The sequence below is a fragment of the Pelobates fuscus genome, chromosome 3 (assembly GCF_036172605.1).
Source record: "Pelobates fuscus isolate aPelFus1 chromosome 3, aPelFus1.pri, whole genome shotgun sequence".
NCBI lineage: Eukaryota > Metazoa > Chordata > Amphibia > Anura > Pelobatidae > Pelobates > Pelobates fuscus.
In genome coordinates this window covers 195,658,395-195,670,730 of record NC_086319.1, presented here as the reverse complement: position 1 = coordinate 195,670,730, position 12,336 = coordinate 195,658,395, and the positions used below count along the sequence as shown (strand labels likewise).

Sequence of the window (12,336 nt, the reverse complement as noted above, 5' to 3'; positions counted from 1 at the left end):
GGGGGACACACTACATTCCCTGGTGGTCCGGTGGCACGGTATGGTTGCCCAGTGATGACGGGCCCAGGAGTCTCCACATCCAGCAGCAGCATGTCCTCTGTTCTCGCGATCCGCCAACGCGCGTCAACGCTCTCGCGGATCGACAGAACAGAGGACATGCTGCTGCTGGATGTGGAGACTCCTGCAAGCGGCATTAAAATGCACCCTGGGCACCCCCCTAGTGAGTGGCACCACTGGGTGCGTGTGTGTGTGTGTATATATATAATTTTGTGGGCGCAACATAGAAATTCCGTCTGTACATTATTAGTACACTTTATTTTGATTGCTTTTCATGGTGCAAGTCCTTGTGACTTTTTTTTTCCCATCAATTGTTTGTATAAAATTTAAATATGCAATTTGTTTATGTATCATTGTTTGTGCTCCACAGCATATACTGTTCTAAAAGAAAATAATCACCATGCCATTTTCCTAGTAAAACACTGTTGACTATGCGTTCAGATTTGCTAATCTGGATTTAGATTTGAAATTCACTTTGCATTCTTATTCTAGTGAATAATCCTGCATGTAAATAAAAGGTTACTTTCCATCTCAAATATATTTCAATCTCTAACTTGGACCAGCAGAGGGCAATACTAGAACTTGTCATGATCCTAAACCTCAATTTGCAGCACGTCTCCCATAATCCTCCAGGTTTTACACTGAAAACATTACAAACATCTCACTGAGCAAGCATGTCATGTGACTGAATTCAGCTTGACAACAAGGAAGCGACTGAAAGAAGAAAAAAAAAAAAAAGATTTTTGTAGATGCGTGATTGCAATCTCTTTTATTTGTCCTTTTTGGCTCCAGTACCTAAAGCCAGTGGGCTTATCTGTTGCCCTTGCAGTGTTTGCTGTGTATGTTTGCTTGGTGTGTGATGCATACAGCATACAGTTTATATTTAAAAGGAAGTTTATAGGCAGCTGCAGATTGAAGCAGTCATCTCACTGTAGGTTCCAATTTGTCACCAGTCTATTATCCTCAATCATGTCTCGGTTCTTCTCTTTAATACTTGCAGCTCTGGGACTATTCTCCTGTGAGGCACTTAGAATGCCACAGAATGTAATTCCATGGAGACTAACCACGGTAAGGATATTGGAGGGATGGGGAGTAAATATATTGCTTATAGTGAAATTGTAAACGTAGCAATGTAATAAAAGTAGTGTCGAAATAATTAGCTGTTATGTTAATGGCTTAGACCGCTGTCTGGAAGCGAATTTTAGGCAATTTAGTTCCACACCAGCTGGAGTGCCAAAGTCTGGACACCCCTCAGTCCTATGTGACAAATAAGCTATTGTTTTAAACTTGGAGATTACCTTGTAAATTGAATCTATACCATGTTCTAAAGCACTCATACATTACCTGGATATTAATATATATATATATCATCTCTTCACAGTTCTCCAGCAGATGTAATTTTATTTTATGTTGCTTATCAATGTTCTCATTTATATATATTTAGTTTTAAAGGGACACTAGTCACCAGAGCCACTACAGTTCAATATAGGGATTCAGGTGTCTGTAGCATGTTCCTGCAGGGTTATTAATGTAAATATTGCCTTTTCATAGAAAAGGCAGTATTTACATTGCTGGCCAGTTACCCCTCTAGTGGCATTCTATATCCATGCTGCACAGTTTTCAGCACCTAAGTTCAGCGTCTCCATGCTCTGCATTGAGATTTTGATTGGCACAGTGCATCATGTTGCTGCGCATGCGGATTACCCTCCCTATGCTTTCCTATGGGAAAGCATTGGGTTGGCTGAGATTATCAAGATTGATCGCAAAACCGGCATAGCAAGACCGCGTGTTGTGAGAGAAAAGGTGAGTAGAATTTTACCGAGATCAGGCCGGCCACCTAAACAGCCACTTCAGGACTATAGTGTCAGGGATACATGTTTGTATACCTGACACTATAGTGTTCCTTTATCCCCCAAAATTTCATTGGGGTATACCATGCCACCTTTAACCCCTTAAGGACACATGACATGTGTGACATGTCATGATTCCATGTTATTCCAGAAGTTTGGTCCTTAAGGGGTTAAAAAAGTGGGCTTAATCGCAGTTAGGGTTTAAAAACAAAAATTGTCAAGCCCTATATTTGACCCTGTAACTTTCCAAAACCCTATAAAAACACTACATGCGGCGTACTGTTGAGACATTGCTGAACACAAATATGAGTGTTTTAGAGCAGTAACATGTATAATGATGATGATATTCAAGTGAAAAGGCATATTTTTTTGTGGAAAATGCAAAAAACACCCAATATGTATATCGACTTTGACCTGGGTTTGTGACTAAGAGGCTAGTAAAAAAGACATAGACAACCAATTATGAATACCCTGGGTTGTATACGTTTGCAAATGGTGTGCTATATTAGGTTTGATTTTTATTTTTGGGTGGCTGCCAAACGGTCTCAAAGACAACATAGGCTCAGCAAACCAATCTGGCATATTTCAATGTGTAGTAACTGAAAATGGGAAAGCACAATATTTGACCCTGTAACTTTTCAAAATCACATAAAACCTGTATATGGATGTTGTACTCATGAGATATCCCTGAACACAAATACGTGTATTTTATTGCAGTAAAAGCTAACTGTATTATGACAGTTAAAATCCCATGTAGAATTTGAAAAATAACATTTTAGGTTTTACTCATAATAAATTATGTTTCATATATAAATATTTGATATGAAATTAAAGCCCCGTTTAACACTTTGTGTGATGAGTGTGTCCTCTTTTTTTCATTTTGGAAAAAGTGCAAATTTCAATAGAAAACACTCATTGATCTGCATTGGGAAGTCTGTGATTGAACAGTTACATAAAGTCTGGTTAGAGTTAGAAGAGGATGGCTTGCACAGGCAGCAGACAAGAGAACTGCTGTTTTTAGATATACCCCCGATGGGAAAAAATGGATAATCACATGCAAATTTTCATTTTGGGTATGTTTATTAAACAGTGATTTTTATTTATTGCGTATTTGGGCAGTGGAGTGTCCATTTAATAGGAAATAGGTGAATTATGGTTGAACAGACATATATATCAAATTCTAGGTTTTGTTTTGATTTTGATCAGAACGTATACAACTGTCTCAGTCTTGAAGGGGTTAAGTTTTGAAAAACTAGGCCAAATATCTTTGTATTAGATTTGCAGAAGCAGTTGTCTTGACAAAGTTTAGCTGCAGTGCTATTGTGGTAAGCCACGGATGCTCCAGAACAAGTCCAGCAACAGTCAATGTCTTGCACATTATTCTGCTGTAAACTTCAAACCACAACACACTCTGTCAGATGTAATATAAAATTATTTTTGTTATTTGCCTGACACAGACTAGTTTTGCTAATTGCTGATAAGTAACTTGCTAATCTTTTTTTATTTGCTTTTCTATTTAGGTTAATGGGTTCTCTTGGGCTAACTGTGATGCAGAAAGCCTTCCAGGCAAAATCAAAAGTCTTACACTTAATCCAGACCCAATCACCATTCCTGGAGATGTGTCAATCGCTACAGTACTATCCACTAATGTACCTGTGGAGTCTCCTCTCAAGGTGAGTTAGTGTAAACTATGGCCTTCAAATCCATACAATGGATCTATTCGAATGTGCCACAACTGACCATTCAAAACAGATTCCTTTCAATGGGTGAATATGTTGGAAAGTTTGGATTGGGTCAAAGCCTCTTAGTGTAGAAAACAAATGTTTTATCAGTTCTTTAGATATTCAGAACCCGATATCAAAGCATTTGGAATCCCAACATAAAGGAATACTTTAGTGCCAGGTATACAAAGGTGTATTTCTGGCACTTACGTTCGCCCTGACTCCCTCCTTCCTCGCGCCCCTACGCTTTGGTAAATAAAGGGATAAAACCCCTTTGTTTACTTACCTGATCCCAGTGCCAATGTCCCTCGCTATTGGGCCGACGCTCTGCCCCCTCCGACGTTCTGCAATGAGCGGGTGCTAATGCAAATGCACGGCAATTGCCGCGGGCACATTAGACCTCCCCATGGGAAAGTAATGAATCAATGCTTTCCTATGGGTAAAAATCTGAAGCTGGGTGTCCTCATGCAGAGCATGAGGACGGACGTCCAGCGTCAGATACCAGAACAAAGGTCCGTTTCAATCCCCAGATAGTGACAGGGTAGCTTTAATTACAATTTGCTTTATATGCTTGTTGTTTAATTCATTAATATTTAATAGAAATACAAATACTATTACGTCTTTTTATTTCATAATAATGTTTTGTTTTTTTAAAGCTTAGGGGACATAAGTTATCACAAATGTTAAGGTATTTATTAAAAATTGTAAAGGACTAAAAGGCCCCCTTAGACTGTACCGTCATATACATTAATGGACTTTCTGTTTCATGTTACTTTTGTAACACTTTGTTTTACTCATAAACCTTTTTTTTCCAGATCTCATGCGTGCTGACTGGCCTAGGCATGTCTATAGTTAGTTCATATCTCTCGAACATCAAAACATGATGCATTCAAAAAGAGTATTATGCACTTAAAATCACACATGCCATTCTGTCACCTAAACGCATCAATTACTTTAAATATCATAATTGAAAAGATAAGTTGTAAGTCAAAATAATACAAAATAAAGTCCTTTACATACACCACTAAATCTATTAGTTTAAATCTGGGAAGCTTGGGGTTATTGGATTTTAGGGTTGAATATAAGGGGAGATACAGTCCATAGCACCTTGAAAGCAACCGTAACCTTTCCCCATCTACCCTTAATACAATTTCATCTCTAAACACAATGTCATTAACTTAGGGGTATCCATTTCAACAATGTCTTATTTTCTGCTGTTTAAATGGTGTTGAACCTCTTTCCGACCAATATTTTTGCAAGATTTCATGTGTGCTTTTCTGGCACTTTTTTTTTTTTTTATATATATATAAATCCTTATTTTCATTTTTAAAAATTCATTCAAATACAGATACAGCTTTCAACTATAAATTTAGAACACAGTACATTAAGTTACATTGCAGTAGAATATTAAATGTAGATAACAGTAGGACCATGTTTCGAATAAACATATAACCAGTTTCTGCTGTATCTACAGTCGTACAAACATACCATACATACAGTTCATCTTATCCATACATCTCGCATTTTCACTACTGCCTAAGGGTAGCTATCTATAGGGGAGCGGGGGGTTTGAGTTTTATGGTTAATATATCTAACCCAAGGGACCCAAACTTCATTATATTTTTCTCTAGATATCTTGTTTAGAGCTATCCCAGCTTCCATGCTGCGTTGGTAATCTATTTGTGTACATATATCATGCCAGTTTAGCGCACCCATATTTCTCCAATTTCTAGCCATAACTATTTTTATTGCCATATAGATGTGAATCATAAGAATTTTTTGTTTTATATTGCTTTTTGGCAGATCTAGATGAAACAAAAACATTTGGGGCGTAATCACAGTCTGAATCTCAAACATAAAATCTACCAGTTCCGCTAAGATTGATTTCATCAAAAAGTGCCAGAAGAGAAACAATCAATCAATCTTTTCTGGCACTTATTGATGTGTTAATGTAGCCTTAATTTAACATCCATATAAACTATATATAGTTAATTAAAAAAAAGAAATGAAGAAAAAAAAAAAAAACCTGATTTTTCACAGCTTAGCTCATAATAACCTATGTACAACCATTTCACCTAAAGAAAAATAACTCCAAATAGAGTGTGAAAGTACCTCAAGATTCCAAATCTGCTACACTGAAGTAATTGTTGAAAGAAAGTAAACCTAACCGGTTATATAACGATATAAGCATTTTGACACTTTTTATTGAACTATTTCATCACCAACCCATTTTAAAGTTTATTTTCACTCACCAGGTGTGTCTCACAATTGTAAAGACCTCTGATTTCTATTTTGCTACTCCTGCCAAGTACAGTAATCCCTCCATGTAGACCATGTCAGATTTTCTACAAATTCCAGGGTTACATGACAGACATGGCGATTTCAGTTTTCAAATTTACAATTCTGCCTGGGCACTTACTGGGGCCATTTCACTTTTTGGTCAAAACAGTAGCCCTAACTGCACTTTACCCCCATTATGACATTCCATTGATCTATTCTTAAGACTCATGTGTCCACTTATCTCCTTCCCTTTTTACTAACCGTAAGCAGCTTGCTCGTGATATGCAGCCTTTGACAGAGAAAGAGGTTGATGTAGAGTGGAGCACAAAGGGCACATGCCGCACTGCCACATCCTGTCAAAAAGATGATGGGCTGCTACCAAGAGTTAAAAGCAACTGGAGCATTTGCACTTATTTTAAGTCCACACAACCCCTTCCCAGCATCATTCCCAAATCCCCACAACATTATAGAGTTTGGGTGGAGTAATGCAACTTAGAAACCCCCCAATAATAATGATACATGTATATATTTTAGTCAGTTTAAGGACCTCCATTTTAATCAGGCTCTGTATACAATTGTAACACTTTCAAGCTGGTTGAAAAGCTTTAGGAGACCCAAAAAGGTGGTATTTTCCTTCCTTCATTTCTGTAACCCCTTCCATCCCAGTTTGTATACATGTTTTTACTTTCATTTACTTTGCAAAATGAAATTTAGTCCATAAAGCTTTATTTACCCTTATTTATACTCCAGGAATGATTATCAGTCTGTAAAGGAACAGATATCTCTTTCATGCCACTGGTCACTCATTTAAAGGACCACTTCAAGCCCTGTAACCATTACTACCCTCTGTGGTGGTTATAGTATAGTACTAGGATTGGCCTGGCATCCTCCCAGGGTAAGCAAATCTGATTGTGAAGGAGCTTTCATACACTCCACTGAGTTCTGCCATGCTGTGCAGTGCCAGCTCATTGTAGAGCATTTCTAAATCACTGTCTGCATGGTCCTATTGCCCTCCACACAGCACAAGCTTGTCTAATGTTACTCTAATGCTGTACTGCCAGGGGACAGTTCTCTGCTTTCCCTGAATGGAGGACACTAGGGAACAAAATTGAGATGGCAGAACAAGAATCTAAAATAGGCTTTGTGTAAACAAGCAGCTGTTTAGTAGATAGCTAATCCACAAGGATTAGTGAGCAATCTACTAAGAAGCTGAAATACCAAAGTCATGAAAAGCCCTTCCTTTTCATAATTTGGTCTTTCAGACACCTTTACTACTCAGTAGTATTTGTAAATAAGGGAGGTTAAATCTCCCTTCCTGTCCGTACCCGCCGTGCCTCAAGTAAGGGCATATCTAATAATAACTCTCCCCACTCGTGGGCAGGTAGGGAAACTGTGTCACCCCTAGTTAATTAATTTATTAGGTACCCCACCATGGGGTCACGAGTGACCTGTGCCAGGTCACCCTGTATTGGTTTAGCGACTGGGCAGCAATAGTCTTTTTTTAAAACCATGAGCAGCCAATGGCTGTAAGTAAGCCCTCCCGATAGGATAGCATTGCTTAGTGCTTTCTTATGGGGATTTCATTGACACTGGGTGGCCTCATGCAGAGTGTGAGGACGTCCAGCGTGAGTTAGACGATCAAGTCTGGTAAACTACCAGAAGCGCCTCTAGTGGCTGCTCTCAAAAAATGCAATGTTTTTCATTGCAGGACTAAGTGGGAAAGGAACATTGCACCCAGACCACTTCAATGAGATGAAGTGGTCTACAGTGTCCCTTTAAACTGTTCTTCTATTATTCTGACAATACATTTATGCTATATTAATGCTCTATTAGTACCTAACATCAGGAATACAGTTATAAGTTACTTTCAATGTGGTATAGAATCCCAGTTATCTCCTAAGGCAAGCATGTCAAACTCAAAGACTACCACAGACCAAATAAACAAGTTAATGTCACGTGGGCCACAAAAAAAAAACCAAAAGCTTCAGTTTTCATAGAAACTTAGGTTTATTTAGAAAAGTACAATATAAAAAAAGTTGCCTAGACGTCCTCACGCTCGTATGGCTTCAAAGTAAACAAAAGAGAGAATTTATTTTAAGGATACGTGCATTTGCATATAATCAATGTTTCAGTCCAACTACCTTGACATATTAAGAAAAGTTTAGTAATGGGACTGAAATGGTGAATTTATGGTGTGGCACAGCTGTAAAAAACAAATGACGTTATCTTGTTGATTTTGAATTCCTATGAGTGTGTTCTTCACTTTGGCTGAGATAATTAAACTTGATGATCTCAGCCAATCCAATGCTTTCCCACAGGAAAGTATTGGGAGGCTATTGTGCATGTGTGGCGAAAAGCTGCACGGCCAATCAGGATCTTCATGCGGAGCGTTCAGCGCCTCCATGCAGACCCAATCCAATACACTGCCCCATCCCCACATTCTAATACTCTGCCCCCAAATCCAATACACTGCCCCCCCTTCACTCTAAAAGCTGCCCCCTCCACCCAATATAATATACTGCCCCTTAATCTAATAGACTGCCCCTCCTCCCTCCACTCTAATTGAATACACTGCCCCTACTCTTATTTATTACACCGCCTCCCCTCCCCCAATCTATCACATTCTCCCCTTTCCCTCCCCAAATTAATACACTGTCCTCTCCCCAATTTAACACACTACCCCCTCCCACTAATTTAATACACTGCCCCACTCTCTCCCCCAATGTAATACACTGGCCACCTGCATTCCCCAAATTAATACATTGCCCCCTCCTTCCTTCAAATTAATACACTGCCCCCCTCCCCCCTCCCCTTATTGATTACACTGGCCCCCTGTGTCGCCCAAATTAATACACTGCTTACTCCCTCCCCCAATTTAATATACTCCCTTCACCCCAATTTAACACTCTGCCACCCCCACCACTTGAATACACTGCCCCCCTCCCCAATGTAACACACTACACAGGAAGGTCCCTCAAGCCCCTCTGCCGCTACCTTAAGATGACCCCCCCATCCTCCAGTTCGAGACCATCTTTTCTCAAGCAGGCCAGACGCTCCTCTGGCACTGCGAGCAGGAGGGTAGCTGGAGTGGCTGGCCTGCTCTGCAAACAGACAGCCACTCTGCCCTCTTTTGGCTGTGGGAGGGAAGACCAGAATCAGACAGGGCAGGTGGGCCGCAAATATATATTCATTGTGGGCCGCATGTGACTTTTCTGACCGTTGGAAAGGCAAATAGGAAAGAAGAACACGCATATCTGGGGATTGTATTTTGAAATGACCCGGGCTCTGTATGAATGCTTGTATACTGGAAACAATGTTCCTCCTGTCACAGACAACTCCATTACCTCTGCAAAGATAATGAAATTGAGTCCCCATTGGTTCACACTGTTTTTGATCCCTGATGACCTGCCCTTCTGTGTTATATTTGTAAGATTAATTGTAATGATATATATACATTGAAAATTCTCCTTACATTTCTTTTTTTTTCACTATAGATTGCCATTACTGCAGAAAAAGAGCTTTTTGGTGAATGGATTAAGGTACCCTGCCTAGATAATTTGGGTAGCTGCACCTATGATGATGCATGCAGCATCCTGGATGCTCTCATTCAACCAGGACAGGAGTGCCCTGAGCCACTGCGTACATACGATTTACCCTGCCACTGCCCATTCAAAAAAGTAAGTGGCCAGCATTTTGAATGGCCTTTATAAATAAATAATTACATGCGATGTGACCATACTGATCACCAAGATGTACATTTTTAAAACATCTACCCTGGTTTAAAAAAAAAAACCAAAACTTGATTTTCTAGTTGCCTTGATTTCCTCCTAGCTACTGTATTGTTTGTGCTCTCAAAATTGCTCAGTGAAGGATAGATTGTTGATGTTGATATATGCTAAATAATACATATACATGAATACATATTAGAGGATGGCTCACTTGCATCATAGTTCATAGTTGTGCAGAAATGCACAGACAAATACATTGACATGTTGACTCATAATACCAATGTTACTTTTCACAAAATCTTACCGAGGTGAAGTATATCAACTACACAAACTCTGCTTCAGTGAGGCTACATCACTGAGGTCATGGGATATTGACAAGACCTCCGTTTCACGATCATGGGAAGTGATGCCACCATTTTTGAGAAGCATTCTTTTCTAAAAATCATTTGGGATCACCAGGATTTTATTATGTTTTCATTGGTTGAGGAGTGCCTATGTCGTAAACACAGCAAATAGGAACTGAGCATCAGCAGATTCTACACATTTGACTTATTTTTTGCTAATGGTCAGTAAATGTATAGTGCTGCTCTTGAGTATGTATAATTCAAAAAGGACAAGTGGACAACAGATTTTTATCCAATGTGGGATCCCACCTTCATTGTTCTTGGTCTGTATTTTATCTACAACAGCATAAAGGAGTGGTCTGTGTCTAGGAAAACCTGGTGGATCTATTAATCACAGACGTCTCAGAAAGTGAAGTGAAAGGGCTATAGTTATAGTACTTAGACTGTTCCTTTAACCCCATCTTACCTATCGTGTGTCTCTTAACACTGTCCTTAACCCTTGTGTCTTTTAATCCCATCCTTACTCATTGTGTGCCTCTTACTGCTCCCTCCATCAAGGAGCAGTGTTGTACTTTGCCTTGCAGGACTGTGGTAGAGGGTCTTCATGTTCCTCTGCCTAGTCAGACAAGAAGCTTCAAGTAGTAATGTATAGTACTGCTCCACTCCACTCACTACATGCTGATCACTGCCCCTGTCAGAGTCAGACGAGGAAGAGGAATATGAAGATCTTCCATGCAGCCATGCTACAGAGTGTGAGAGTGTAGCCACAGGTCCCTTTTATGTACCAGTCAAATGAAGATATGAAACAGGTTATCATAGTAGTTCTGTCACTTAATTTGCTTATGGTAAAATTAAACTTGTAAAGTCAATGATTACATTAGTAATAATATAGAAAGGATCCAACATATTTCATAAAGCTGTACAATGAGTATATAAAATATATAAGTAAACCAAGACAAACAAATATAGGAAATAACTTTATTTATTTTTTTAGGACATCTAACTAATATATTTATATTTTTTAGGGATCCTATTCTCTTCCTGATACCAGCATTAAGATACCAAATCTATCTCTTCCATCCTGGCTTGCTAGCGGCAATTACCGTGTGACTGGAGTCATGAGCCATGAGAATGAGGAGATTGGCTGTGCCAAATTTACGTTCTCGTTGGAGAGCAGTGACTCTTCATGGTGGTAAAGTGAAATATCACATTGATTGAAGAGGATTGAAGATGCAGTTTATTCCTACAACGATTAGCCTTACTCATTCCTTTATACTCTTATTATAGAATAATTTACACTTGGACTGATTATGTGCATTCCCCAAACACCAGCATATGCTTGTGACTCTCCATATTTGGGTTTTATAATTTTAAAACATTTATCGTTCCAATTTCTTTTCTGGAAAATTAATCTTTAACTTGCATATAAACTGATGAGTCTTTTTTATTAACATAATCATGGGTGTTTATAAAGCAAACCAAGGTGAAGCATTGACGTCTAACAAACAATTTTCCGCCAGCAGTTATATAAAGCCCTAACCAGCAAACAATACTCATATAGCCTTTGAATCCTTAAATGGCTCATTGTATGTTGTGCAGGTCCAGCTATGGACACTCATGACATTCGTGGGTAAAAGAGTATGCCATTTAGACATTCACATTTTGCTTTTTTTAGTCTGTGTCTCCTTGAAAATATTCTTCCATAGTCAGTGAACATAAGCTTTTAACATATCTTTAAATGTTTGGAACATTAACTTTCAGCACCGTTGTTGCTCTCTAAGTATTAATATCAATAAAGAATCTTAAAACTGTGGATTCTGCTGCTAGTGACATATATTTTCTCATTTAAGACAGCGAGGTTTCAGAGATTAAACTAATTTACAGATCTGTTCTATAAAGCTACATTAAACATATTAAAATATAGTTTCAAAATGAACATGATTATTCACCTTTGCATTATGCCTTCAATTCCATTGAATGTGACTGGTAGGCAATATTATATTTTAATATGAATGTCTCTAGAACAAAGATACTGATAAAAAAAAGAACAACTCATTTATAAGTAGTTAAATGAATATAGTGTGGCTGAAAGTTTTGTGCGTTCACATAAAATAGAATCCTTTTGGTAAGGATAGACAGCCTGTTAACATAATAATTGTTGCTATATTATATATTTTTTGGATTCTACTTGTCATATAAGGAATCAGATCATGTCTATACACTGGAAAAATCATAGCAGTTCAACATGAATATTGTCTGTAAATTAATTTTTAATGTCATAAATTAACTGTAAGCAGTTTTTCCTCTAATTAATGCCTGATCTCAAATAATGAATTGTATTAAATCCCTCCAATCC

The 12,336-nt window shown here is 38.4% G+C and overlaps 1 protein-coding gene across 1 annotated transcript; it reads left to right on the top strand.

Moving 5' to 3' along the window:
- Positions 1-717: 717 nt before the first annotated feature.
- GM2A (ganglioside GM2 activator) lies at positions 718-11,793 on the top strand. The gene is made up of 4 exons (XM_063447867.1): positions 718-1,125; positions 3,428-3,580; positions 9,403-9,585; positions 11,006-11,793. The coding sequence occupies exons 1-4, from the start codon at positions 1,027-1,029 to the stop codon at positions 11,174-11,176; spliced, it is 606 nt and encodes a 201-aa protein (XP_063303937.1). The 5' UTR covers positions 718-1,026; the 3' UTR covers positions 11,177-11,793.
- Positions 11,794-12,336: the final 543 nt, after the last annotated feature.

What these genes read in the sequence shown, in the direction of transcription:
- GM2A (XM_063447867.1), top strand. Translation starts at nt 1,027, where the DNA reads ATGTCTCGGTTCTTCTCTTTAATACTTGCAGCTCTGGGACTATTCTCC. An exon ending in TTCCATGGAGACTAACCACG is followed by an intron (nt 1,126 to 3,427) that starts GTAAGGATATTG and finishes TTTTCTATTTAG; the next exon opens with GTTAATGGGTTCTCTTGGGC. An exon ending in GCCACTGCCCATTCAAAAAA is followed by an intron (nt 9,586 to 11,005) that starts GTAAGTGGCCAG and finishes TATATTTTTTAG; the next exon opens with GGATCCTATTCTCTTCCTGA.